The 27,648-nt window shown below is 44.8% G+C and overlaps 1 protein-coding gene across 50 annotated transcripts in view; it reads left to right on the top strand.

Annotated features, from left to right (window-relative positions):
* neb (nebulin) overlaps nt 1-27,648 on the top strand; it is a 92,863-nt gene that overhangs the window by 34,581 nt on the left and 30,634 nt on the right. For 31 of the 50 annotated variants that reach the window (XM_049594962.1, XM_049594973.1, XM_049594971.1 and 28 more), the window contains 63 exons: nt 408-515; nt 624-935; nt 1,022-1,225; nt 1,844-1,948; nt 2,069-2,176; nt 2,441-2,752; nt 2,837-3,040; nt 3,183-3,287; nt 3,402-3,509; nt 3,596-3,907; nt 3,992-4,195; nt 4,313-4,417; nt 4,532-4,639; nt 5,500-5,811; nt 5,916-6,119; nt 6,261-6,365; nt 6,522-6,629; nt 6,743-7,054; nt 7,142-7,345; nt 10,612-10,716; nt 10,804-10,911; nt 11,002-11,313; nt 12,677-12,880; nt 13,086-13,190; nt 13,384-13,491; nt 13,600-13,911; nt 14,210-14,413; nt 14,505-14,609; nt 14,738-14,845; nt 14,944-15,255; nt 15,568-15,672; nt 15,789-15,887; nt 17,081-17,182; nt 17,299-17,406; nt 17,516-17,830; nt 17,927-18,031; nt 18,120-18,224; nt 18,315-18,419; nt 18,508-18,615; nt 18,705-18,815; nt 18,964-19,161; nt 20,287-20,391; nt 20,495-20,599; nt 20,694-20,798; nt 20,896-21,003; nt 21,108-21,221; nt 21,318-21,515; nt 22,378-22,482; nt 22,625-22,729; nt 22,822-22,929; nt 23,819-23,926; nt 24,047-24,154; nt 24,245-24,349; nt 24,451-24,555; nt 24,633-24,731; nt 24,848-24,952; nt 25,048-25,152; nt 25,313-25,417; nt 25,604-25,708; nt 26,020-26,124; nt 26,228-26,332; nt 26,432-26,536; nt 26,991-27,095. In XM_049594962.1, the coding sequence (XP_049450919.1) occupies nt 408-515; nt 624-935; nt 1,022-1,225; nt 1,844-1,948; nt 2,069-2,176; nt 2,441-2,752; nt 2,837-3,040; nt 3,183-3,287; nt 3,402-3,509; nt 3,596-3,907; nt 3,992-4,195; nt 4,313-4,417; nt 4,532-4,639; nt 5,500-5,811; nt 5,916-6,119; nt 6,261-6,365; nt 6,522-6,629; nt 6,743-7,054; nt 7,142-7,345; nt 10,612-10,716; nt 10,804-10,911; nt 11,002-11,313; nt 12,677-12,880; nt 13,086-13,190; nt 13,384-13,491; nt 13,600-13,911; nt 14,210-14,413; nt 14,505-14,609; nt 14,738-14,845; nt 14,944-15,255; nt 15,568-15,672; nt 15,789-15,887; nt 17,081-17,182; nt 17,299-17,406; nt 17,516-17,830; nt 17,927-18,031; nt 18,120-18,224; nt 18,315-18,419; nt 18,508-18,615; nt 18,705-18,815; nt 18,964-19,161; nt 20,287-20,391; nt 20,495-20,599; nt 20,694-20,798; nt 20,896-21,003; nt 21,108-21,221; nt 21,318-21,515; nt 22,378-22,482; nt 22,625-22,729; nt 22,822-22,929; nt 23,819-23,926; nt 24,047-24,154; nt 24,245-24,349; nt 24,451-24,555; nt 24,633-24,731; nt 24,848-24,952; nt 25,048-25,152; nt 25,313-25,417; nt 25,604-25,708; nt 26,020-26,124; nt 26,228-26,332; nt 26,432-26,536; nt 26,991-27,095 (9,402 nt within the window). Of the gene's footprint in view, nt 1-407; nt 516-623; nt 936-1,021; nt 1,226-1,843; nt 1,949-2,068; nt 2,177-2,440; nt 2,753-2,836; nt 3,041-3,182; nt 3,288-3,401; nt 3,510-3,595; nt 3,908-3,991; nt 4,196-4,312; nt 4,418-4,531; nt 4,640-5,499; nt 5,812-5,915; nt 6,120-6,260; nt 6,366-6,521; nt 6,630-6,742; nt 7,055-7,141; nt 7,346-10,611; nt 10,717-10,803; nt 10,912-11,001; nt 11,314-12,676; nt 12,881-13,085; nt 13,191-13,383; nt 13,492-13,599; nt 13,912-14,209; nt 14,414-14,504; nt 14,610-14,737; nt 14,846-14,943; nt 15,256-15,567; nt 15,673-15,788; nt 15,888-17,080; nt 17,183-17,298; nt 17,407-17,515; nt 17,831-17,926; nt 18,032-18,119; nt 18,225-18,314; nt 18,420-18,507; nt 18,616-18,704; nt 18,816-18,963; nt 19,162-20,286; nt 20,392-20,494; nt 20,600-20,693; nt 20,799-20,895; nt 21,004-21,107; nt 21,222-21,317; nt 21,516-22,377; nt 22,483-22,624; nt 22,730-22,821; nt 22,930-23,818; nt 23,927-24,046; nt 24,155-24,244; nt 24,350-24,450; nt 24,556-24,632; nt 24,732-24,847; nt 24,953-25,047; nt 25,153-25,312; nt 25,418-25,603; nt 25,709-26,019; nt 26,125-26,227; nt 26,333-26,431; nt 26,537-26,990; nt 27,096-27,392; nt 27,495-27,648 lie in introns of all 50 variants that reach the window. The other 19 variants (XM_049594964.1, XM_049595013.1, XM_049594984.1 and 16 more) reach the window with 17 other exon arrangements.

The following is a 27,648-nucleotide window of genomic DNA, read 5'->3' on the forward strand; positions in this document are numbered from 1 at the left end:
TAGCTGATACACGAAACAGGTCAGGGCATCTTTATTGGTAAAAACTGAAACAACCTTCACACTCAGACTGAACAGTAAGTGTGATGTGAGATGATCACAGATGTGGTACGAAGCGAGGTCTGAGGGACAGACAGTCTCCGTCCTGTGGTGCTCAGAGGACGAGGTACTTAAGGACTCATTGTTGGTAAGACATTGTAAACAGACTGCTTCCCCGTTGCTATGGTTACTCACATTAGATACAGGCTGATACCATTATACAGCCAGTGCATTAATTCAGGGTAGTGAACAGACAGTGTTGTGCTAAGTAGCTGTTCATTATCAGGTTTTAATGGACAACCTGAGCCAATCAGAATCGTAAATACACCCGACCATGAAAAAAAAACTGTGTATTCTCTCTGTCTCTTCAGAAACTCTACAAACTGGACAACGAGCTGTCCAAGAAGAAGGGCCATAACCTTCGTGCTGATGCCATCTCAGTCCAGGCAGCTAAAGCCTCCACTGCCATCGCCAGTGATGTAAGTAACTGTGTGGTTACTTCTGTACTCGAGTGCATATATCATTTTGTATGTTTACTGCCGCAACAGAGTTCAGTTCTGAAAACTCTCACACTTGCTATTTTCTAGTACAAGTACAAGACAGGATACCGTAAGCAGGTGGGCCACCACATCGGTGCTCGCTGCCTCCAGGACGACCCTCTGCTCATGCTGGCTCTGAACTCAGCCAAGATCGCCAGTGATGCTCTGTACAAGAAGGACTTCAACAAGTCTAAGACCAAGTTCAACCTGCCTGTGGACATGATGGCCTTTGAACTGGCCAAGAAGAACCAGATTCAGGTCAACCACGCCAACTACATCACCCGCCTGCACAACTGGACCTGCCTGCCAGACTCCAACGATGTGGTCCAGGCCAGACATGCATATGACATAATGAGCGATGTGAGTATGAATCCTTGAAGCATGTTTATGAATGTGTATGTTCATGAAGAACAGTGACCATAATAAACCCTCTCTGTTGTGTCCAGGCTGTGTACAAGGAGGACCAGAGGATGTTGCAGGGTGTTGGATGGGTGCCTATAGGTTCACTGGATGTGGAGAAGGCGAAGGCTGCTGCTGCGGCCCTGGCTGAGAGAGGGTATCGTCAACACCCGAGCACCTTCAAATTCAAACTCACCACTGAGGACATGCCCTTGGTGCTGGCTAAGGCCAACGCTCAGATCATGAACAAGGTATTTATAACATTTAGTTGTGTTTCATATCTGAGCTATTTTTCAGAAACGTATAACCCTGAACAGAACCTGTGCTGCCAGCGTAAAGGCGACACCACCCTGTCCCCCAGTTCCACAACCAAACTTTTATAAAGAACAAGGAGTTGAAATGACGGCATGACATTTTGTCCTGGAACAGGCCGTGTAAAAAGGCTACGCTGATGTTTCAACCTTAAATATTTGTGTTGTCTCTTGCAAATGAAGCGAAACATTCAGCGATCACTGCAAATGACCGTGATAAAGGAAACCTTCATTTTGTGCCTCTGCTTGAAGCAAAGTCTGAGGATGGCGGTTTTCTGATGACCTTCGCCCTCGGGCCTTTGTTATACAATATAACTCTGATCTGTATGATATCATTTGGACCCAAAGTGAATGTGTTCAAATCTAAAAAAAATGTTTCAGCTGACTGGGCTGAAAACTGGATCCAGTTTAATACATCACATTTAGGAGCAGTCTCATGTTATCAGCTCAGATCAGTGTTGATGTCATTATGAATTCACGTCAAAGAAATCTTCTTCTAAATTTTTTTTTTTTTTTCATGTATGGAAGCTAATCTGAAAAACTTACTTTAACACACAGAAAGCTTACATGGACGCCTGGGAGAAAGACAAGACAACCATTCATGTCATGCCTGACGCCATGGACGTTCAACTGGCCAAAGCAAACAAAGCCAACTACAGTTTGGTGAGTCCTCAAACATTCTCCTACAAGTTAACATGTTGTCAGAGCTTTAAAACCACTTCTTCAGTAACACACCACCAGTTTGAAGATGGTTGAAGGTTTTTGGTTTCTGCTTTTATACAGAAACTGTACAAGCAGGCGAATGAAGACGCCAAGAAGAAGGGATACGACCTGCGCAATGACGCCATCTCCATCCTCGCAGCAAGGGCTTCCAGGGACATCGCCAGCGACGTAAAACAATTTAATTACAATTAACTACAATTAGCACATATATTTCTAATTCAAAATATCATTAACTCTTAATATCATTTTATTGTTTCAGCAGCATGTTGTGCTGTAGATTAGTTTGGTAGTGTAGTATACTATTTCATATACACATATGATACATGATAACATGCCTCATGTGTACAAAGACTGAACATAATACTGCTGCTGATATTACTGCTCTGCCATAACCACTGTGGTTTGATCAGCTGTCTTGTTTCTCATTATCAGTACAAGTACAAGACAGGGTACCGTAAACAGGTGGGCCACCACATCGGTGCTCGCTGCCTCCAGGACGACCCTCTGCTCATGCTGGCTCTGAACTCAGCCAAGATCGCCAGTGATGCTCTGTACAAGAAGGACTTCAACAAGTCTAAGACCAAGTTCAACCTGCCTGTGGACATGATGGCCTTTGAACTGGCCAAGAAGAACCAGATTCAGGTCAATGACTTCAACTACAGAACTCACCTGCACAACTGGACCTGCCTGCCAGACTCCAACGATGTGGTCCAGGCCAGACATGCATATGACCTCCAGAGTGATGTGAGTATCCCTGAAGTTATACCATGGAAGGAAGCATGTTCATGAAGAACAGTGACCATAATAAACCCTCTCTGTTGTGTCCAGGCTGTGTACAAGGAGGACCAGAGGATGTTGCAGGGTGTTGGATGGGTGCCTATAGGTTCACTGGATGTGGAGAAGGCGAAGGCTGCTGCTGCGGCCCTGGCTGAGAGAGGGTATCGTCAACACCCGAGCACCTTCAAATTCAAACTCACCACTGAGGACATGCCCTTGGTGCTGGCTAAGGCCAACGCTCAGATCATGAACAAGGTACGAAATCTTTAGTCCTCATAGTGTAGTGGGTTAAATAACACAAAATGACTGCTGAACTACTTGTCGTGATACGATGAATATATCCCTCTCTCATCAGAATACATAAAATGAATAAACTCTTATTTTTCTGTGTCTGCAGAAAGCGTACCGTGAAGCCTGGGACAATGAGAAGTCAAAGATCCACATCATGCCTGACGCTATGGATGTTCTCCTTGCCAAAGCAAACAACATCAACTACAGCTACGTAAGTGGAGAATGACGTAGTCATGGTGGCGCAGCTACTTGTATTCATAGATTATTTTCAGTGTTACATTGATGTGCTGAACGTCTGTGGAATGATTGTGTTTGTTTTTTACAGAAACTGTACAAACAGGCAAATGAAGAAGCCAAGAAGAAGGGCTACGATATGCGCAGTGACGCCATTTCCATCAAGGCAGCCAAGGCCTCCAGGGACATCGCCAGTGATGTAAGCCGTTGGATTTTAACAATGATAATTAGTCACCATACATTTATTACTGAACATGTAACCATAGAGCTTCACATTTCTTCTAGTACAAGTACAAGACAGGATACCGTAAGCAGGTGGGCCACCACATCGGTGCTCGCTGTGTCCAGGACGACCCTCTGCTCATGCTGGCTCTGAACTCAGCCAAGATCGCCAGTGATGCTCTGTACAAGAAGGACTTCAACAAGTCTAAGACCAAGTTCAACCTGCCTGTGGACATGCTGACCCTGGAGCTGGCCAAGAAATGCCAGATTCAGGTCAATGACTTCAACTACAGAACTCACCTGCACCAGTGGACCTGCCTGCCAGACTCCAACGATGTGGTCCAGGCCAGACATGCATATGACCTCCAGAGTGATGTGAGTATCCCTGAAGTTATACCATGGAAGGAAGCATGTTCATGAAGAACAGTGACCATAATAAACCCTCTCTGTTGTGTCCAGGCTGTGTACAAGGAGGACCAGAGGATGTTGCAGGGTGTTGGATGGGTGCCTATAGGTTCACTGGATGTGGAGAAGGCGAAGGCTGCTGCTGCGGCCCTGGCTGAGAGAGGGTATCGTCAACACCCGAGCACCTTCAAATTCAAACTCACCACTGAGGACATGCCCTTGGTGCTGGCTAAGGCCAACGCTCAGATCATGAACAAGGTACGAAACCATCCTCACATAATTATTTCCTGCACATGGATATGATAAGGAAATGATTTAACTGTAAGAAATGCATACTCGCAGAGATTATAATGTGAGCACATTCTCATGTTGCAGAAAGCGTACCGTGAAGCCTGGGACAATGAGAAGTCAAAGATCCACATCATGCCTGACGCTATGGATGTTCTCCTTGCCAAAGCAAACAACATCAACTACAGCTACGTAAGTGGAGAATGACGTAGTCATGGTGGCGCAGCTACTTGTATTCATAGATTATTTTCAGTGTTACATTGATGTGCTGAACATCTGTGGAATGTTTGTGTTTGTTTTTTACAGAAACTGTACAAACAGGCAAATGAAGAAGCCAAGAAGAAGGGCTACGATATGCGCAGTGACGCCATTTCCATCAAGGCAGCCAAGGCCTCCAGGGACATCGCCAGTGATGTAAGTGCTTCATTTAAGTGTCATGTTAGTTGCATTAGAAATTTAAAATTCATTTTACCACAGGCAAGCAATCATAGTTCAGCAAAAGATTAAAGTAAATAAATTATTTCAACCCAAAGCCAGGCTCCACCTCGGACTGTGTCTCTCCTACTGTTTACTGTATGTGGAAAGATGTCGCCTCCGAGATGTAGAATGTGTATTATAGAAGAGAAACACACATTTCAGGACCGCAGACTTGTATCATCAGAACAGACATGTCTTGTGATTTTCAGCCTCCTTTCATATTTAACAGAGGGGGACAATACCTGACAGTAATATTCTCAGCTGTCAGGATGTGCCTGCTGTAAAGGGTAAATATAATTATAGAAGGCTGAAAATCACAGGACATGTCTGTTCTGATTATACAAGTCAGCAGTGTAAAGCTCAAGCATGTGGGGGCCTCCTTTCATATTTAATAGAGGAGGGGGCGTATCTAAAAGTACAGCTGTCAAGATGCCCCCTGCCACAGGCCTTTGCCACCTTGGTCTCAAACAAACCCAGGGAAAATCCTGAGCCAGGTCACAAAGTCCAAAGACTCCGGTAAAGAGGCAGAGCTAGTAACAGACATAAACATAAAGTAACTCAGTGTATCATGGGAAGTCAGAGCAGCCTAAGTAGGGGCTGGTTCAAGGCGAGCCTGAGCCAGCCCCTACTATAAGGTTTATAAAAAGGGAAAGTCTGGAGTCTGCTCTTAAATGTGGAGACGGTGTCTCCGGACTAAAACTGGAAAATGTTTCCACAGGAGAGAGGCTTGATAGCTGGAGGCCCTGACTCCCATTCTGCTCCCATTCTAACCAGTGATTATTTCACATTTCTTCCAGTACAAGTACAAGACAGGATACCGCAATCAGGTGGGCCACCACATCGGTGCTCGCTGTGTCCAGGACGACCCTCTGCTCATGCTGGCTCTGAACTCAGCCAAGATCGCCAGTGATGCTCTGTACAAGAAGGACTTCAACAAGTCCAAGACCAAGTTCAACCTGCCTGTGGACATGCTGACCCTGGAGCTGGCCAAGAAATGCCAGATTCAGGTCAATGACTTCAACTACAGAACTCACCTGCACAACTGGACCTGCTTGCCAGACTCCAACGATGTGGTCCAGGCCAGACATGCATATGACCTCCAGAGTGATGTGAGTTCAGCCTCCCATGCTTATTTGTTTCTCTGAGCCTTTAATTTCATGTTGATGCCACTGAGTGTGTCAGAAGTTGAATCTTCTGTCCCTGCGCTTCGTAGGCCGTCTACAAAGCTGACCTGAAGTGGCTCCAGGGCCTGGGCTGGGTTCCCATTGGCTCACTTGACGTGGAGAAAGCCAAGAAGGCTGCGGAAGCCTTGAGTGAAAGGAGCTACCGCCAGCACCCCAGCATCTTCCCCTTCAAAAGCACCACAGAGGCCATGAATATCGTTCTGGCAAAGAATAATGCTCACACCATGAACAAGGTTTGAATTAATCTGTTATTTGGTAAAATACATATTTATTTTTGTTTGAGTAAATAATGACTGTACGTTTAGATCTGTCTCTGGCGATGTCTCAAGTCAATACCATTTACTAACACTTAAGTTATTTGTGGATTCTTCCAGCGTCTTTACACAGAGGCATGGGACAAGGAAAAGACCAAGGTGCACATCCAGCCTGACACACCTGAGATCCTCCTGTCTCAGCAGAATGCTATCAACGTGAGCAGGGTAAGTATTCTTCTTACTGCACATGATAAGGGGATGGTCCCTGCTGCATCTGGTATGTTGTACTGGGAACCTGAAGCTTTCCAGAATTAAGTGCCATGATTAGACCTCTGTTTGTTCAAAATGTTAACAGAAGTATTTATATTTGTCACTTTTCAGAAACTCTACAGACAAGGTTTTGAGGCAACCATCAACAAAGGCTATTTCCTCCCTCCGGATGCAGTCTCCGTCAAGGCTGCCAAGGCCTCCAGGGACATCATCAGTGACGTGAGTGACTCATACTTAACTGAATACTTTTATATGACCGGCACATTTCTATAAGATATCACATGAGACATGTCCTAGCTCTAACAGTGATTTCTTTCTGCTGATATTATCAGTACAAGTACAAGACAGGATACCGCAGTCAGGTGGGCCACCACATCGGTGCTCGCTGTGTCCAGGACGACCCTCTGATCATGCTGGCTCTGAACTCAGCCAAGATCGCCAGTGATGCTCTGTACAAGAAGGACTTCAACAAGTCCAAGACCAAGTTCAATCTGCCTGTGGACATGCTGAGTCTTGAGCTGGCCAAGAAATGCCAGATTCAGGTCAACCACGCCAACTATATCACCCGCCTGCACCAGTGGACATGCCTGCCAGACTCCAACGATGTGGTCCAGGCCAGGAAAGCCTACGACCTCCAGAGTGATGTGAGTCCTTCTGTGACAGATTCAACATACCTTAACACATCACGCCATGTGGACTTTGCTCACGTGTTTTACATGTTGTCTCAACAGGCCGTGTACAAAGCTGATATGGATGAGGTCATCGGCGTAGGATGGGTCCCCATTGGTTCAATCGATGTGTTGAAGGCCAAGAATGCTGCAAGAATTCTTAGTGACCATCTCTACAGGCTGAAACCAGACACACAGAAATTCACAACTGACATGTCCTCCATGCCCATGGTCCTGGCCAAGGCCAACGCTGAAGTCATGAACAAGGTAATAAAAGATATCACATCTCTTTTTTGATCAGTCCTTTCCTGTGGATGGTTTAATGAAGCAACATAAGCATTATAGCGAAGGATTTAACTTAAGGTATCATGTTTCCTCAGTTAAAGACAACAAATATCTCAAACTGATTCCTGAAGACATTTTACAGTACGGCTTAAATGTGCTATGACTATTTCACAGTTGCCTCGCTAACGGAACACCAACCACTATTTTAGTAGTGTTTAAATAGAAATTGTCGTCCTGTAGCACCAAAAACGGCTCATAGTGCTATAAGTGCTGTATCGTAGGCAACTGGGCTTGCTTGAGTTTCTTGAAGACGCTTTGCCTCTCTTTCAAGAGTCTTCTTCGGCTCTAAAGGTCTGGTGCAGAGTCGCAGTATAAATGGTGTCGTATCACCTCAGACTTACAATGCAGTCTTGGATCCCTCCCTAGACACCCATTCTCACCTGGACCCATCTAACCGTAACGACACACAAGATGGCTGGGTGGGTCAGCGATTCACATGTGACCTTAACGACTCTGTCAGGGTTCATACCCACACAGAGTTTAAAATCTTGTGACTCCGCACCAGTCCTTTGGAGCTGAAGAAGCTTCTTGGATGAGAGGTGAAACATCTTCAACAAACTCAGAAAGTACAGTTGCTTACGATACAGCACTGATGATTACCATGACCTGGATGACTGAGAATCTTCACTGACAGGCTCATAGTGTCCAAAAACCAAAGAAAAGACGATCTTATCGGACGTAGGAGTGAAAGCTAGCACTACTTAATGAATACACAAGGATGAATCTGAGAACAGCAGATTTTTCTGTTTGCAAACGGACCCTCATGTCCTGCAGGGTCTTGCATGTGCACATGAACACAGTCTATGACTCCAAACAGTCGGGGAATCCAGCGATGAAGAAAACCTGTTTGGAGTGCACATCTTGCTCTTTGGTATGAATCTTCAAGATGCTGCTCAGAAGATGACTGAGAGACTTTAGGACAACCTGTCATCTCGTGGACTCATGCACTCCGAAAAACATCATCTATAACACACAAGGAGGACCCAGTGGCAGAGTGAAGTGCAGGGAAGCAGTGAGCGCGCAGCTGTGCTGTATCAGGTGCTCCGAATCCTGCCCCAGTTTGTTGGACAACAAATAGACTAACTGCTGAATTAATCATGGTTCATACAAGATGTTTGAGGATGTACTGGGATTTGGCACTCAGAAATATAAGTACTGGAATACCTTGAAAATCTGAGCTTTTAACTGATCCTTGAAAAAGCACTTGAATAAAACTGAGACGAGAACAGAACGATAAACTATTATAGAACAACATATTAGAGAACTACGAAGCTAAGAACGGCCGTGCTCACATTATATTTTAATGTCTAATGAGTTCAGAAAGCCAACAGGTTTAGGCTGACCAAACGTTCTCTTTTGCCCGGACATGTCCACTTTTCACGTCCCGTCCGGGGCGTCTGGGGGTCTTTTATAAACTGATGATAATGTCCGGTTTTCCGTGTGTTTGTGTGTGTGTGAGTGCGGCACGGGCCACATATTTCTGTCCTAACCCGAACCGAGCCCGACATTATTTAATGACCAAAGCACTGAGTTTGTGTCACACAGTGGTTACAGTTACAGGGTATTTAACAGAACAGGCGTGCGCTGTGGGTGCTCAGCCCGTGTTTGAGACGGGAGCGGGAGGCAGGAGGTCCGACACTTCCAGCGAGAGGAGAGGGAGAAATAAAACAAAATAAGATAAAATAGGAAAAACCTGTCTCCCTGGAGAGGTAGAAACAAACAGCCAATGTTTGTCTGTGTGTTATGTTCAGGTGTTGTCATGTAAATAACAGTGCCCAAGCAATAAAGAGGACAGACAATAGGATTTTATTTATTTTTACACTACATTTTCACTGAAAGCTGACTGAATCCAACCCGAGCCCGAATACAATTTATAGTTACATTTTTGACCAAACCCGGCCGACCTGTCGGGTACCATCGGGTTCAGATCGCCACACTCTAGTGTGTGTACGGGTCCCCTTTTGGGGCCTATCTGAATTTCTGTCTTTGAGAGATATTATTTTGTAATATAACTGAATTTTCTATCCATACATATAAACTTTAAATATATTAAAATGATAAGGCATCTTTGAGTAAACTGCGAGTATCATTTAAGTAGGCTATGTCGTGGCCGGCCGAGTGTCCTCTTTTTTGGAAATCAAAATATGGTCACCCTAAACAGGTTAGTAAACACCAGTAAATAGTCTGGGCCAGGATGTTTCACCAGCCTGAGAAACACTCACACCGCTCCAGGTTTAATCACAACTCTGTGAGAAGACGTGAGTTTATACCTCCTGACTGATACTGCAGATTACGACAGAACTTATTGTTCTTCTTTACAGTGAGATCATCTCAGTGAGTTGTTGTTTGTTAGGACATGTGAGTTCAGACTCAACAGATGGTGCAGTAATCGATGCACTGTGTTCTGCACTCTGCATATTCTCCTGCTTTTTATCCTTTGCCCGTCACATCGAACAATGAAAACAGTTTCATCCTTGAAAGTGAAAATGAGCACCTAAAAAGTACTTAAAGGTCCTTGAATTGACTTCCATCTGTACGAACCCTGAGATCATCCTGCAGTAACTTCTGGTCAGTTAGTTATGGTTCCTGTCCTGAAACACTCTCTGTAGAACACGTTTGCTCTCCTTTTTTAAAGATTATTTTTTGCCTTTAATGGGCAGTGACGGGGTGAAATGGGGAGAGAGAGAAAGAGAGAGATAGAGAGACAGATAGAGAGAGAGAGAGAGAGAGAGAGAGAGAGGGAGAGAGAGAGAGAGGGGGGGGATGACATGCAGAAAGGGTCACAAGCCAGAGTCGAATCTGCGACCGCTGCAGCGGTGATGAATCGCCTTTGTATATGGGGCGCCGGCACTATCCACTAGGTTACCAACGCCCCACCTTTGCTGTCCTTGATGAAAATATACTCAGCCATGGTGCGCTGTGTTGAGGTGAAGCAGCTGTTAATGGTTTTATCTGTACATAGTTGCTAAGGACGACAGTGCAGTGCCTTACCGGATTCACAGAATGACTTAAGATAAAAACACAACAGAAAAATGAAAAGTCTTTGAGGAAATATCCTGAGCGCAAGTCGTCATGTGACTTTGTGCAACTTTTCTAAGGGAACCTTAAGGTAAGGAGAATCTTATGGTAAGACGCTTCATGCAGCACTTACAGTTTGTGTTTTTGTCTTTTCCTGTGTGACTCCACAGAAAAACTACATCTCTGCCTGGGAGGCCGACAAGCTGAAGATCCATGTGCCCCCTGACATACCTGAGGTTTTGCTTTCTAGAGCCAATGCTTACAACATCAGCAGGGTACGTTTGGTCTTTTTCTGTTAGAACTAGAGATCTCCATCTGTGTCAGTAAACGTCAGTGTTCAACTAGTTTCATTTCTCCTTCAGAAAAACTACAGGGAAGGTGTTGAGGAGATCTTCAGGAAGGGCTACGACATGAAGGCTGACGCCATCTCTGTTGTTGCTGCCAAACGTTCAAGAGATATCATCAGTGATGTACGTAACACATAAACGGATGCTTCCTCTCTGATATTTTATCTGTACAGTATTATGGTAATCATCACCACACTCTTTCTCTCTGCATAGTACAAGTACAAGACAGGGTACCGTAAGCAGGTGGGCCACCACATCGGAGCCCTCAGTGTCAATGACGACCCTCTGATTGTGCTGGCTATGAACTCAGCAAAGATCGCCAGTGATGCTCTGTACAAGAAGGACTTCAACAAGTCCAAGACCAAGTTCAACCTGCCTGTGGACATGCTGAATCTGGAACTGGCCAAAAAATGTCAGATCCAAGTTAACGACTTCAACTACAGGACTCATCTGCACAACTGGACCTGCCTGCCAGACTCCAACGATGTGGTCCAGGCCAGAAAGGCGTACGACCTACAGAGTGACGTGAGTCCTGACACATTCTCAGACTGCAGCGTGCTGTCTGTCAGCAGCTTCTTAAATGTCTCAGAGCCTTTTCACACCTTAAAATTCAAACCAAGGCTCATGTTTTTTTGACATTGTGTAGATGTGATCTGGTTAGTTTTGGCTTTACATTTCAGTCATGCACACCAAAGAACAATATATGACATACCTTTGACCTGTCGTCACCTACTTCAGCTGTGTCTCACTATACTTGACACTGACTGGTCTGTAGGTGGTCTCTCCTCTTTATAAAGTCGTCTCCCTCTCTCTGTGTTACTGTGGCTCATCTTGTTATGTGAGCATTTCCAACCAATCCATAACTTTACTGTTCACTTCTCTTCTGCTCTGATCGCCATCATGTTTCTGCTCTAGTGCAGCCACTGTCACTCACACACACTCACTGCACACTGAGGCGCTACACAACTTTCACTGCCTCCCAGAAGTTATTATAATTAGTCCAGAAGTCAGAATCATCCAAAAAAATGTTCTTACGCCCAAATTGGACCGGGCCATTGTTAATTGTTCATTTCTTTTTGTCAGACCAAGGGTCAGCACTTTAGTCCAGACCATCTCTGCGGGAAATTTCACAGCTGCAATTCTGGTTTGGATCAAACTGAAAAATCCAAAAGTCCCGACCAAACAAGGCAATTGTAAAAGAACCCTTAAATTTAAATTAGTAAACTCTATTTTTAATTTTGAGGCGTGTTTACATTGCTGATGTTACAGATATTAAACCCACCACTGAACTGAATCCCCTCAGGGTGGGAATCACCAGAGCCTCTACTATACGATATTATCACGATACTACGTCACAATACAATATTATTGTGATATTAGATATGTTGCGATAAAATAAATTGCAATGTATTACCTTTTTTAACTGTAAATTATGTCCCTAAAGAAAAACTTTGTCAACATCTGTTTTATCTAATAAGATAAAGTTTTTAGTCTGTTCATCTCACAGCAACTGATCATATTATTCTAATAGGCAACCTAAAGTTTCATTTGTAATTGTAATGTTAACAATTTATATAATAAAAATTCGATACTTGGCACACAAAAATATCACAATACGATTGTGTATCGATATTTCCCCCCTCATCCTGTCTTCACTTAGCTTTTGGCAAAATGTAGATTAACCTAACTTGTCTAATGATTATATTCCTTAAACCTACCTGTGTGTGGTACTTCTTAACTTTATTCTTAAGTTTGATCAAAATGATCTGATTGAAAAGGTCTTAAAAAGCATCAAGTTTAATCATCTGATATCTGTCGACACCCTGTGAGAGGATATTTCTTTCTTTTGATGTGACTCCTGTTTGTCGTTGCCCTCTGTGACCTGCAGGCTGTTTACAAGGCCGACATGGAGTGGATCAAGGGAATGGGCTGGGTGCCAATCGGTTCACTTGATGTGGAGAAAGCCAAGAAAGCTGGAGAGATCCTGAGTGACATTAAATATCGTCAACATCCCAGCATCTTCAAATTCACTGCCCAGACAATAGACATGCCATACGCCTTGGCTCAGGCCAATGCCGCCAACATGGACAAGGTACAAACATCAGACATTTAATGTTATTTCACTTATTTCAGTTTTGTGTACTGGAAGTATTGCACCAAATGTTTCATGATGTTTGACACCAGAGAGGAAGACTTGTTTTAGACAAAGCTCTGTTGGCTTTGTGATAATAATAATAATCCTCTCTGACTCAGATAAAGTCACTTCTGACTGAACCGTGTTGATGTGCTGTTTACAGAAAGCATACACTGCTGCCTGGGACAAGGACAAGCTCAACATTCACATCATGCCCGACACCCCAGAGATCCTCCTGGCCCAGCAGAATAAACTCAACACCAGTCTGGTAAGGCAGACCCTCTTCATGTAGATGTGTAACCAGTTAGTACATCACAGGTTATGATGTCAGTGACTGTTGGTGGTGCTACAGTTTGAAGAACCAACGATTGTGAAGGAGACTGTAGCTCCATGGGTGTCATGGTGTATGGCACACAGTGAACATATCAGACACCCTGACAGCCTGATTCTTGTTTCCCTAGAAATATTACCATGAGGGTTACTGGGACACCATCCACAAAGGCTACTTCCTTCCCAAAGATGCTATCTCTGTGTTAGCAGCCAAGGCCTCCCGCGACATCGTCAGCGACGTAAGTCTCATTTGTGTGTTCGCTTCACAAGCTGAATTCTTCTGCAGCATTTTGTCACTGCTGCCATGACACGTTAATATGAAACTAATCACTGTATTTCTCTCCCAGTACAAATACAAGGCTGGTTTCCGTAAGCAGTGTGGCCATCACATCGGCGCCCTCAGCGTTAACGATGACCCACTGATCATGTTGGCTGCTAACGCAGCCAGGATCTCCAGTGACAACATCTATAAGAAGGACTTCCACAAGACCAAGACCAAGTACAACCTGCCTGTCGACATGCTGACGATCGAACTGGCCAAGAAATGCCAGCAGCAAGTCAATGACTTCAACTACAGGACTCACCTGCACCAGTGGACCTGCCTGCCAGACTCCAGTGACGTGGTTCAGGCCAGGAAAGTTTACGACCTACAGAGTGATGTGAGTAGAGCCTGTACAGTTTGTTGTTAGCTCTTATCTTACTCTCATGCTGTCACACCGAAAAGTATCGTCATCGTAATGGAAATAACCTTAAAGGGATATTTAGGATCCGTGCAAACACATTCTTAGTGTTGTTGGAGTTTGTCTGTTTGTTAGTTTCACAGATATTCAGACCCAGCATTTTAAATCCAGATCTGCCTCAAAAGAAAAATGTAATAAAAATCCCTTCATCCATTTTCAGAGACATCGTGCCGTCAGAACAGAAACCTGACGATTAAAACTGATGTTTGTGTTTCAGGCCGTGTACAAAGCTGATCTGGAGTGGCTGAGAGGATGCGGCTGGTCACCACAGGACTCTGTGGACGTCCTCAAAGTTAGACATGCCCAGACTATTATCAATGACAGGCTGTACCGCCAGCCTCCCAGCACCGTCAAGTTCACCAGCGTGGTCGACCTCCCCGTGATCGTCCTGTCCAAGCAGAATGCTGACAACATCAGTGAAGTGAGTACAAACACATTTTAACAATTTACAAACACCTGTTTGAACCAGGGCGTCAAAATAAAGACATTAATGTTGTTTTTCTGCCCGACAGAGGAAATATAGGGAAGTCTGGGATAAAGACAAGCTCAGCATTCACCTGCCACCTGACACCCCGACCTTTGAACTATCCAAGGCCAATGCCATTAACATCAGCAATGTAAGTCTGGATTATTACACACATCAGTTCTGCCTCTGATGAATGTGTAATTGGCTCAGTGAATGATTTCTGTGACACTACAGTACGTCTTCACAGTGTTTTTGATCATATGTTCTTGCCCTCTGCAGAAACTGTACACTAAGGCGTGGGATGAGCAGAAGGCCCGAGGCTACAACATTAAGGCAGATGCTATTTCCGTGGTGAAGGCTAAAGCTTCCAGAGATATCAGCAGCAACGTAAGAATACGACCTGGAAAAGGTTTAAATAGAGTAGATTCTTAAATGAGATCCTTTCTGGCTCGTCGTCATTCAGTCCTTCGTCTTTTCTCTTTTAGTACAAGTACCTGGCGAGTTACCGAAAGCAGGTGGGCCACCACATTGGTGCTCGCTGTGTCCAGGACGACCCTCTGATCATGCTGGCTATGAACTCAGCAAAGATCGCCAGTGATGCTCTGTACAAGAAGGACTTCAACAAGTCCAAGACCAAGTTCAACCTGCCTGTGGACATGCTGAATCTGGAACTGGCCAAGAAATGTCAGATCCAAGTCAACGACTTCAACTACAGGACTCATCTGCATCAGTGGACGTGTCTGCCAGACTCCAACGATGTGGTCCAGGCCAGGAAGGCGTACGACCTGCAGAGTGATGTAGGTTCATGGTAGTGTTGGTGGACAGTATTCATAGACATATACTTTTTGGATCTTTTGATCATGTGTATGCTACTCTGATATCATTGTTCTCTCCTGATACCTGATCTCACATAACATCCGATACCACCACATTAAAACAAAAGTCAAGGCTCAGGTTAAACCCTCTGTTAACATACTTACCTGCTTATACCTGATCCAGCATTATGGCCAGTGACGGAGAAGTTGGTATTGGAACAGCTCTAATGTAATCTGTGTACTCCTTCATGTCGTGGAAACTCATGAAGACGTCTCCCTGTTGTGTTTCCTCAGGCTGTGTACAAAGCAGATCTGGAATGGTTACGTGGATGTGGATGGATGCCACATGAGTGTGTGGATGTCATGAAGGTGAAGCACGCCCAGAAGATCCTGGCTGATGTAAGTTCCACCACAGATATTCATGCACGCTTGTTTTTACATCATCTGTAGAATTCATTTGAACCAGACAAAGTGCACGTGCAGTAAGTGTACCTATCTGTCGTGGTGTTTTACAGAGAGGTTACCGTGTGAAGTTGGATGATCAGAAGTTTGTGGTTCCAACTGACAGAGTCGACCTGGTCTGTGCCAAGAACGCTGCTGATGTCCTGAACGAGGTGAGGAAGACTCTCTGCTCTTCACATGCTGTCTGGATGTGTTTAGAGCGTAGAACATATACAAACAGGTCCGAAGCCTCTGTGACGTCATCCAGTGGTTTTAAGCCTTGAGTTTGGCATTTTGGCCGTCGCCTTCTTGGATTTTTGGAGCCAGAAGTGACCTCATTTTGTAGAGACGGTGTAGCTAACCCTGCTGCTGTGATGCAGTAATGCTTATGCAGATTTCCACCAGAAAAACAAAATGTGTTTATCTGAAAATCTGAACGTCCGACTCCTCAGAGCAGTGACACCCAACTTTCAGCCCACAGGGCAGATCGGCTGCAGGGTGGCCAGCTGAGCATTTTCTTATTCCCAGTGAAAATTAATTAATTCACACTGGGAATGTTTTTGTAATTGAAGTGCCAGAGTGCATAAAACTGCATCCAAAAAGAGCTGGTTTATTAAAAGAATGATCCCACAGATTCTCGACAAAGGTCTGGGCTGAGCCTCCAATGTCCTGATGTCGTAGAACCTGTCCTGAGCTCTGTTAGTGGATTTATCTCTTGGCAAAGATAAGTGACGACAGCCAACATCTGAAAATTGAACACAGGCAATTTATTTATTATATATACTGATAAATATGATCAATGTTTGTTCATTAACTGGCCCCTGGCCTCCTGTCGATTTGGACAAATGGCCCCCGGGCAAAGCAGCGCGAGTTTCCTGCCTTAGAGGGTCGTTTAGTACAACTGAACACTGAATGAGACTTCTTTAGGTGACCGAGTGGTTAAAATGAACTTTCATTGACTGAAAACAAGCTGAAATAATGAGACCTACAGCTACGCCTTCACTTTGTGAATCTTAGGTTACGCCATGGTTACGTTACCTAACCAGCGCTGTCAACAGGGGGCGTTCACCTGTCACTCAAAGCAGCCATGGCTTTAAATATGCAGAACTTGAAGCCTTAATAAAATGTTGAGTTATATTAAAAGTCAGCCCTGCGAGTTCGACTCCGGCTTGCAACCCTTTGCTGCATGTCATCCCCCCACTCTCTCTCTCTCCCCCATTTCTCACACTGTCCTGACCATTAAAGGCAAAACGCCCAAAAAATAATCTTTAAGAGTTCATGTCTTCTGTTAAACCACCTGTAGTAAACTGACAATGACAGGTTTCAGTTTTTGGTAACTCAATCTTCTCTCTGTCTCTCTGTTCAGGCCAAGTACCGTGAGGCCTGGCACCAGGACAAGACCAAGTACTCACTGGTGGACACTCCAGTTCTCGCCACAGCCAGAGAGGTGGCCAAGAACGTTCACCCGGTAAGATGGCTCAGTTCAACCGTACCTCGCCCTCTGTGTTATCCTCTCCTGTTATCATCAGCCTCATCAGCAGTGCGTCATCATAAACTTATGATAACGACTTCCATCTCTTGTAGCATCTGTACACCCAAGCCTGGGATAAGGTCAAAGCCACAGGCTACTACATGCCCGGAGATGCCGTGCCAATCAAGCAGTGCATCAGTACGACTAAAGTGCAGAGTAAGGTGAGTTGTGAGACAAAGTTACATCACAACAGGAGCATTTGTTAAAGCTGTTCTTCATTTATCTGAGAGCCTGGGAACATGGAGATCATGATGTGTGTCTGTCCCACAGCACAAGTACCTGGAGGGCTACCGTAAGCAGGTCGGCCACCACATTGGCGCCCTCAGTGTCAATGACGACCCTCTGATCATGCTGGCTCTGAACTCAGCAAAGATCGCCAGTGATGCTCTGTACAAGAAGGACTTCAACAAGTCCAAGACCAAGTTCAACCTGCCTGTGGACATGCTGGCCTTTGAACTGGCCAAGAAATGCCAGAGACAAGTCAACGATGACCTCTACAGAACCGGACGCCTGCACCAGTGGACATGTCTGCCAGACCAGAACGATGTCATCCAGGCCCGCAAAGCCTACGACCTTCAGAGCGATGTGAGTACCAATCACTCCGACCTATGGGCCATTATCATCATAGTGACACAATAAATTGACTTCTGTCCTAATATGTGTGTTGCTTTCTGTCTCCAGCACGTGTACAAGGCTGATCTGGAGTGGCTGCGTGGCTGCGGCTGGATGGCGGCTGACTCTGTGGACCACGTCAAGGTCAAGAAGGCCCAGGAGATTCTCAACGAGGTACGTTTACTGTGTTTCATTCAGTCTTTCATCCAGCTGTCAGTGTCAGTTTGTGGCGTCTCACCTCAGTGCTGTGATTTACCTGCAGAGACTCTACAAGAAGAACGCCCAGGAGTGCTTCGGAAAGTTCACTCTGATCGTGGACCGCCCTGAGATCCTGCTGGCGAAGATGAATGCAGCTAACCTCAGTGACGTAAGTACAAAACTGACACGTTCTACATTTAGAGAATCAAAGCAATAAACGCTGATCAGATCTGAGTTGTGTTGATTCTTCGTCCTACAGCTGAAGTACAAAGAGACCTTCAACGCAGAGAAAGGTGTGTACATTGGTTCAGAGGACACGCCTCAGCTGGCCCACAGCAGGGAGGTGTCCAAGATCATCAGTGAGGTAATGTCATATCTATTATTACATTCATTTATGATTACTATAGACAGTACATCACATGTTGTCTCTAACTCTGTGTGTGTGATTTCAGAAACTCTACAAACAACACTGGGACGAGTCCAAAGCGACGGGCTACAAGCTGGACCATGAATACATCCCACTCGTCAGTGGCAAGAAGGGCAGGGAGATCGCCAGTGATGTGAGCGTCTGATCAGCACATGGAGTCAGGTCTTCCTCCTACAGAGTGTAAATAACAACTGAGACTCTTCTTGTTGTGGATCCTCCCAGGTCAAATACAAGGATACCCATGAGAAGGCCAAGGGTCACTACATGGCTGGAACCCTGATCGACTTCCCTGAGGTGGTGCGCTGTGGACAGCAGGAGAAGAACAAAGGACTGGTACGATGTCCACAACAGTTTGTCCATTTATTCCTCACATGTCAAGGCACCTTCATACATTCACACCTCCATACATTCACACCTTCACAAGCCCAGGTTCATTCATGTCAGTAAAAACAGTGTCAGTAACTCTCCTTGGTCTCCACAGAGGGTCTACCACAAGGACTACCACCTCAGCAAGACCAAGACCCACCTCCCACCTGACATCATCGCTAACACGGTCGCTAAGCGCTGCCAGGACATGCTGAGTGATGTCATCTACCGCACCTACCTGCACCAGTGGACCTGCCACCCCGACCAGGAGGACGCCATCCGTGCCCGCAAGACCAACGAGATCCTCAGTGACGTAGGTTCTTCTTCAGGACACACCTGCTGCAGCTGCAGACGTCTGGACACATGAACTGTTTTTAGATGTTACGTTAGATATACAGGCAGCGCAGCGCTGAGCTATTCATTTCATTTGATCCTCAGTGAAGTAGGTTCTTCTTCACGGCTCACCTGCTGCAGCTGCAGACTCTCAGACACAGTGAAATGTTAAGTCAGATTTACAGCTCCCCTACATGCTGCTCAGTCGTCACAGCTCACGGCTCTTCTGCCGACAGTGTGAGGTTTCTTCCTCTCCTCTTGTGCCCTGTTCATATTTATAGAATATATATTATTAATTTGATTTATGCCATTCTTTTTACATTTTTTCAATTTGTTTGTCAGCTAAATTATAGTTAGAGTTAAAAAATCCACAGTTTTAAAAGACAAGATTTTTTAAGTTCTATAAATAAATGTTTTCAAAGTTAACGAAGGAGTGATGATAAATAATTGTGATTATGATTTTGCCATAAATGAGCAGCCCTCAGGCAGTGTAACCATCTTTATATGTATTTTATATTGTTAATTATTATTTGACAAAAGATCTTAAAAATCTGAGAGCTGGTATAACCTTGGAGATGTTCTCAATGTTCTCATGAAGTGAGAATTTTCTTTGTAATTACAGTTTTTATTTTACAGGCAGCTCATGTCACAGGACAAATGTCAGAGCTCAACCTGATATACAGTTTATGCTGTAATACAATTATCTTCTTCTCTTAAAACTCAGATGTTTGTTCCATGACTGAACATAAAATTCGTTTTTCAGACTTTGTTGTTTTATAATCCTGCACGAGCTCTCAGATCTTCTGCTGCTGGGCTTTTAATGAAACACAAGCAGTGTTTATTAACTCCAACATGACAAAGTACCTTAAAAAAAGATTTTTAAACAACAGCTAAAATCTATTTATTTAATTGATGATTTTCTTCTCACTGGTCCGTTTCTTCTTTACCTTCTATATTTTATCATCTGCTGTCAGTTTTTTTCTATTTGTTTGAATGTGTTTTTACTGTGAAGCACTTTAAGCTATTTCTCTCGTATAAAAAAGTGCCCTGTAAATAAGTTTATCATTATTTTAAATGTGTGTGTTTTGCTGTTGTCATGTAACAGGTGTTCTACAAGGACGACCTGAACTGGATGAAGGGGATGGGCTGCTACGCCTGGGACACACCTGAGATCATTCGTGCCAAGAAGTCGTACGATCTGCAGAGCGAAGTGAGTAACAGCAGAGAGGATCATGGGACATCAGTTAGAAACATTTTAATGCTTCAGTTTGTGACACTGAGATAACGTGTCTGTGTGATATCTTCACTCACAGCTCAAATACAGACAGGACGCCAAGAAGGAATTCAACAACTACTCCATTGTGACCGACACCCCGGCTTATGTGACGGCTGTGCTGGGCCACACCTGGGCCAGCGATGTGAGTCAGCTGCACTTTTACAAACACACATACACAGTGTTTGAGTTTAAACTATCCAAACTGAGTGCATTAATGAAACACCTGTCATTAACAGCTCAACTACAGGGAGGCTTATCACAAAGAGAAGCACATGTACACCACCGTCCTGGACACCCACGACTACGCCAGGTGCCACAACTTCAAGGAATTCTTCAGCAACGTGAGTTCAGGAAAAGTTATCTGCCTTTCAGTCGATTAAAGTCTGCAGACGGCACGTTCACATGAACATGACGATAATGTCTTGTTTCTGTCAACAGAAAAACTACACCTCCACCTGGGACAAAATCAAAGCCAACAGCTACACGATTCCACACGACTCCCACTCCCTGCAGCACGCCAAGCAGCAGAAGGTCATCCTCAGCAACGTGAGTTTAACTTCCTGCTCATCTCGCTCCATCTTATCCCTGTGTTTTCTTTATGTGTGACCTTTCACCTCTAAGAGACAAAGTGAATCCTGTCGACCCTGCAGGTGAAGTACAAGGAGGATTATGAGAAGTTCAAATCCCTCTACAGTCTGCCCAAGTCTCTGGAGGACGATCCCTCCACTGCTCGCTGCGTCAAAGCTGGAAAGCTGGTCCTGGATGTGAGTTCAGATTGTTTCACCCTTTCATCTCCCATCAGTCTGCAGGTTATGTGCACACAACACATGTTACACACACCTGTCGTCTGTCTTTAACAGCGTCTGTACCACGAGAACTACGAGAAGACCAAGGCCAAGAACCACATCCCACCAGACATGCTGGAGATCGTGGCCGGACGCAACACCCAGAACACCGTCAGCATGATCAACTACCGCAAGTACCTGCACCAGTGGATCTGCCTCCCTGACATGCAGGTGTACGTCCAGGCACGCAAGGTCAACGAGCAGCTCAGTGACGTGAGTACCCGCCCTCAGCTTCACGTTCTCTGCTTGTGATTGTTATTAAAACTATACTGTCTTTTTAACGTGCTTTTTTATTAAAGCATCTGATACAGTTCAAGATAACAACATTATGTCTTCAGCCAGTTACCAGCTGTCTTCATATTTTAGTTCTATAGATACATTGAACATTTGAGGAACAGGAATAAGTTTGTGTTTAACAAATGAGACAAAAGAAGATGAAATTCAAAAAGAGTAGAAACCTTCAATTGATGTGTGTTTTCTAGTTCTAGCTCGAAAAATCCAAAAAGGGTGAGATTTCAATCAACTGGAAAACAGTGTTACTTTTGACAGCAGTGTTAGATTTAGTCTTAGACCAAAGTGTTTTTTTTAGTTTCAGTCACATTTTACTCATTTTTTTATCTTTAGACTAATCCAGTGAGGCTATTTCCTGTTTCAGAAATAAGAATTAAGGTGACAGGTTGTATAAATATTCATCAGCTGTGAAGTCTGGCGGCCGGTGGCTGCTCACTCCGCTGCCGTTCAGCGGCTGGTGAAACATCCTGGTGCAGACTATTTACTGGAGTTTACCAGCCTGTCGCTCATGCTGCATTTGAAGATAATTACAAGCTTTCAGTGTCCGACAGACCACTGCTAACATTTTCATAAAGTCTCGTCAACGAAAATCAAACATAAATTTTGTCTTAGTTTTTATTATCAGGATTTATTTTTAGCTCGTCATCGTCTTGTTTTCCTCATGAAAACAAAAGGTCGTTGATAAAATGTGTTTGTCATAGTTTTCATCAGTGAAATGAACACTGCTGAAAAACAAGCACATCTGCCAAAGTCACTGAACCTGTGTGTTGTGTTCTCTTCTCAGATCTTCTACAAGGACGACCTGAACTACCTGAGGGGTATCGGCTGCTTCGCCTGGGACACACCTGAGATCCTCCGTGTCAAACATGCTGGTGACCTTCAGAGTGAGGTCAGTGTTCCCAGAATATATTCATTCCTGTGCTGCTCCTCTGTTTCACATCCTCGTCAGCTATTGGGTTTAAATCTTCCAGTTAATCTGGTGTTTAATGTGAGGTGATGCTGATCGCTGTGTCTCTGTTTCTTTATTCCAGAACAAGTACAGAGCCAAAGGTATCGAGGCTTTCAAGGAGTACTCAGTGGTGACGGACACTCCGGTTTACGAGACGGCCAAGCTGAACTCTCAGAACCTGAGCGATGTAAATCATGTTCCCAACAGTGTTCACTTATTGTCTTTATTTTATGACGTTACAAAAACGAATGATCTCATCTTTTCCTTCTCTTCTTCCAGCTGCACTACCGCTACGATTACAACGTCAACATCAAGGGCACCAACACTGCTCCTCCTGTTACTGTGGACACAGAGCGGGCACGCCTGGCGAACTACATCCAGAGTGATGTAAGATAATATCCCTAAATATTAACCGTACCTGTACAACATATCTACTGTAGGAAGTTTTGCTTATTTCTTTCTTAATGCTTGAGAAAAGGAGGCTTTTTTTTATGAGTCAGATTCTGGTCAAAGATTAAAGCCATGTTTCCTGTGGAGGGTTTGACACTGGTAGACCTGAGGGCTGATGCAGGTTTTCACGTCTGAGACAAAGTTATCAGCACCTCAGTTTTGTCGGAGTTTAGCTGAAGGAGCTCAAGTGACATCAGTTCCTTAACAGCAGCCAGGCAGTGATGGAGGGCAGCGATGACACACACATGTCAGAGTGTCATCAGCATAGCAGCGATCATAATTCATAATTCAGTTTTCTGCAGAATTTTGACCTCATTTTGTTCAGTCAGGGTGTTTTAGCTTTCACACGATCATAGACAACCTGGAAAAGTCATGGAATCTCACAGTCAATTTTTCCAGGCCTGGAAAAGTCACAAATTAGTAAAACATAATTGAAAGTTTGGGAAAAGTCCTGGAATTTTGTTGTGTGTAATGAACTTGTTCCAGTAATCTTCTGTGGATGACCTTCCACATAATCTAACGTAAAGGCAAATCTATTTTCTGTAGCTGTCGACATAATGGAGCTCAAACATGTGTCGTAGTGTGACATCGTGTCGTTGACCATCATGTATGTTTCTCTGTTTTCTCCGTGCAGTCTGTCTCTCCCTTCATGTCTGAATCTGACATGTTTGAAAATGTTGGGCAAGAAAAACAATGTTATTATGGAAAAGTTTTGAAATGTTGTTCATGAAGAACGTTCATGTTTGAACCGTGATGTTTGCGTGCATACACACTGTGTGTTCTTCAGTCTGAACTGATCCTGTCTCACTCTGTTGTCCTCTCTCAGAACTGGTACAAGGAGGCCAACAAGAACTTCATGCCGACTGGTTACTCCCTGCCCCACGACACCCCGCTCATCAAACAGGCCAAGCTGAACAGCGTCATCAACAGCAACGTGAGTACTGTCACTGTCTCCACTCATCCAGCTGAACCCTTCTTCACACAGCAATTCAAGCTTTTAGCCAGTGCGGGTTTGACGTTGCTGAATCATGTGGTTTTGCTTTTGTCCCGTCAGGTGAAGTACAAGGAGGCGTACGAGATGACGAAGGCGAAGGCCTACACTCTCCATCCAGAGGGCGTCAACTTTGTCAACTCAAGGAAGGCTCACAAGATCGTCAACGATGTACGATGACACACAGCTGCTATTGATATGAGACACATCAGTGACACTTTGCTGGGTAAAATAAATACATTGGTCTCTTTCCTTCCTCAGCGTCTGTACAGAGAGGACTACCACAAACACAAGGACAAGATCCACACAACCTACGACACCCCCGATATCAAACAAGTCAAGATGAACCAGTCCAACCTCAGCGACGTACGGCACCAGCCTCACACACTTTGTGTTGTTCATTGTTCTGTATTTGTTCATGTAGCTTGAGTTTAATACGCCACCTTTTTGTTCCCCTCTCGTCTCAGTTGTGCTACAAAGAGAAATACTACAACAGCAGAGGTCAGCTGATCTCTATGCCCATCACCCCCGAGCTGATGCACTGCGCCCACGTCAATGAGATCACCAGCGAGGTAACTCAGAGTCTGACAGAGAGATTACAACATTAACTTCATCACAAATGTTCACTCCAGTCATTGTGTGTTCTCAGCTGAAATACAAAGAGGACCTGACCTGGCTCAGAGGCCTCGGCTGCTTCCTGTACGACACCCCAGAGATGATCACCGTCCGCAACATCACCAAACAGAGAGTATGTGTTTCAGTCAGGACAGAATATACCTGCACATCATTATCAGTCATGTTCAGTCACTGTCAGCTTCCTGCAGTGACATCACAGTCACCTGTGTGACTTCCTGTCTCCTACAGCTGACCTACCCAGTGGAGGCAAAGAAGAACCTCGCCAACTTCTCCGTGGTCCTGGACACGCCTGAGTACAAACGTGTGACTGAGCTGAAGAGCCACATGAGCAACGTGAGTGATTTTCCCCGCACACACTTCATCACACTGTATGAATGGTCTCACAGTGACTGAGTTTGATTTGACTTTTCCTGCCTGTTTATTCTCAGCTGATCTACAAAGCCCAGAGTAAGGAGGAGATGGCCAAGGTCACCACCACTGTGGACTCAGTGGACATCACCAGAGCCAAATGGGCCCAGCAGCTGACCAACAAGGTGAGTTCAGACACTCTGTCACCCACTGACTGAATCTGATCATTATCTGTTTGTCTGCAGTACCTGTACACTGATCTGATAATCTAACCACTGTGTGAATGTGTGTGTGTGTGTGTGTGTGTGTGTGTGTGTGTGTGTGTGTGTGTGTGTGTGTCCACAGTACCTGTACACTGACCTGGCCACTAAGGAGAGATGCCATTTTACTCCAGAAAATGAAACTCCACACATGGACCATGCCAGGAAAATGAAGGTCATCTACAGTGATGTAAGTCCTCCCTTCATCATTTCCTCTTCATCTTGGTTTCCTTGCTGCTGTTGTAGCTTCATAACTTCTCACCACTGTAGAAGTTGAATAAGTATGTCCCAACAGTCTCACTAGAAATGCTGTCAGTTATCAGATGAATGTAAAAACTGTTTCCTGACATGTTGCATGAACTCTGTCCTGCCTCAGAACAAATACAAAGACCAGTATGAGAAGATGAAGCACAGATATACCGCCATCGCCGACACTCCACTCCTGATCCGGGCCAAGAAATCCTACCTGCAGTCCAGTGATGTGAGTACGCTCAACGTCTGACCTTCATCACAAACAGTCATCGTCATATCAGTGCCATGTTTATATGTGTAATTATTTGTAGTTTTCCCTCTGACTCTGCTGCTCAGCCTTCCCTTCAGCAGTTAACCTCTCAGAGGTCGACAGATTCTTTATAGACGTTTTGATTAATAATCACACATCACTGCAGACATGTGAGGTTCACCTTTGAATAATAATGATGATGACGTGTGTGTGTGTGTGTGTGTGTGTGTGTGTGTGTGTGTGTGTGTGTTTGATGAAACTCTGACACAGTTTGTTCTTCCTGTCTTCAGCTGCGTTACAAAGAGACCTTCGAGCTGTCTAAGGGACACTACCGCACAGTGAAGGACGCTCTGGACATCGTCTACCACCGCAGAGTCACTGATGACATCAGCGAGGTCAGCAGATCAGCTGATTGATTATTTGTTGTAAACATCTTTGCATGCTCATAATCAGACGTTAAGATCATTTTGACTTCCTGTTTGTTTCTCTGTGCATCAGGTTAAATACAGAGAGAAGTACATCACCTCTCTGGGGACGTGGAAGTCCATCCCCGACCGTCCTGAGTTCTTCTTCAGCAAGATTGTCAACGACAACGTCAGCAACGTGAGTACAGTTCATTCAGATGATGCACGCTGTGTGAGACAGGAGGGCGGATAGAGTCACTGACACACTGTGTGACATCTATGTTAAATCCCTCTGCAGGTGAAATACAAGGAGGACCTGGAGTGGCTGAGGGGTCTCGGCTGCTTCGTGTGGGACACACCTGACCTGGTGATGGCCGAGAGGAACAAGGCGCTGTACAGCGAGGTGAAGGATCTGTTGATGTCACACTTTGTCACCTGTAGTGTCATCTGATGATGTAGTGGTGCTGGCAGGATTATTTCAAGCTGTATGTGAGGGCCACCTGCTACACACTCACACACTGATGATACAGCCATCAGGAGCAGTCTGAGGTTCAGTATCTGCCCAAAGATACATCGACACGCAGACTAGAGGAGCCGGGGATCGAACCAACGATCTGATCAGTGGACATTGTGCACTTATTAGGAGAGCTTACATCCAACCCTGCGCGTACTGTCAAGAGACACCAACACATCATGACGACTTGTTGACTTCCTGTTCTTAGCCAGATTCATCTGTAGAAAACACTGTACTGTATGTGATGTTTAAGATTCAGATGATTTCCTATGTTGAAGGTTCTTTAATGGAGCTGTGTGTTTCTCTGCATGTTCCTGATCTCAGTTTGATCTCTTTGTGACAGAGAGTGTACAAATCCTCCTTTGAGAAGAACAGAGGCAACTTCAAGTACACCAGCGACACTCCGTTCTTCCAGGCTGCCAAATATGCTTCCTCCATCATCAACGATGTGAGTCCCTTCACCCTTTCACCCCACACAGTACCAAGAAACACTGTTATTATCATTAGACTGTGAAGTCGACACTTTAATCACATCTCTCTGTCTTTGGTGCGTCTCTGTTGGACTCTCAGCTCCGAGGTAACTGTAGTATTTATGACCTGATCTTTTTATTAAGTGTATAAAATGTCTCCTTCTCATCGACTTGTTTATTAACCGTCCTTTGTCTCCTGGAGAAGTTTCGTCACATGTGGCTGCGTGTTGTTTTCTGGACGTTTGTCTTTAACTTCCCTCTGACGTTCTGAGCAGAGATCCTACAGAGCTGCTTATGAGAAAACCAAGGATAAGTTCACCGTAACTACCGATGATCCTAGATACGTCCTGGCCAGGGAGAACAAGAAGATGAGCCAGGTAAACGCCCCGGCTGTGCTGAACGACCGGCCTGCTACGTCCGCTGCTACCTTCAGTCCGGCCCTCCAGACCTCTCACACTGGTGCATGAGGCCGTCGACAGACCTGCTGCTGGTCGTCGATACGTTTCTCTTCCTGTCTGTACCTCGTGCTGT

This window comes from Epinephelus fuscoguttatus, linkage group LG13 (assembly GCF_011397635.1).
Source record: "Epinephelus fuscoguttatus linkage group LG13, E.fuscoguttatus.final_Chr_v1".
Classification (NCBI taxonomy): Eukaryota; Metazoa; Chordata; class Actinopteri; order Perciformes; family Serranidae; genus Epinephelus; species Epinephelus fuscoguttatus.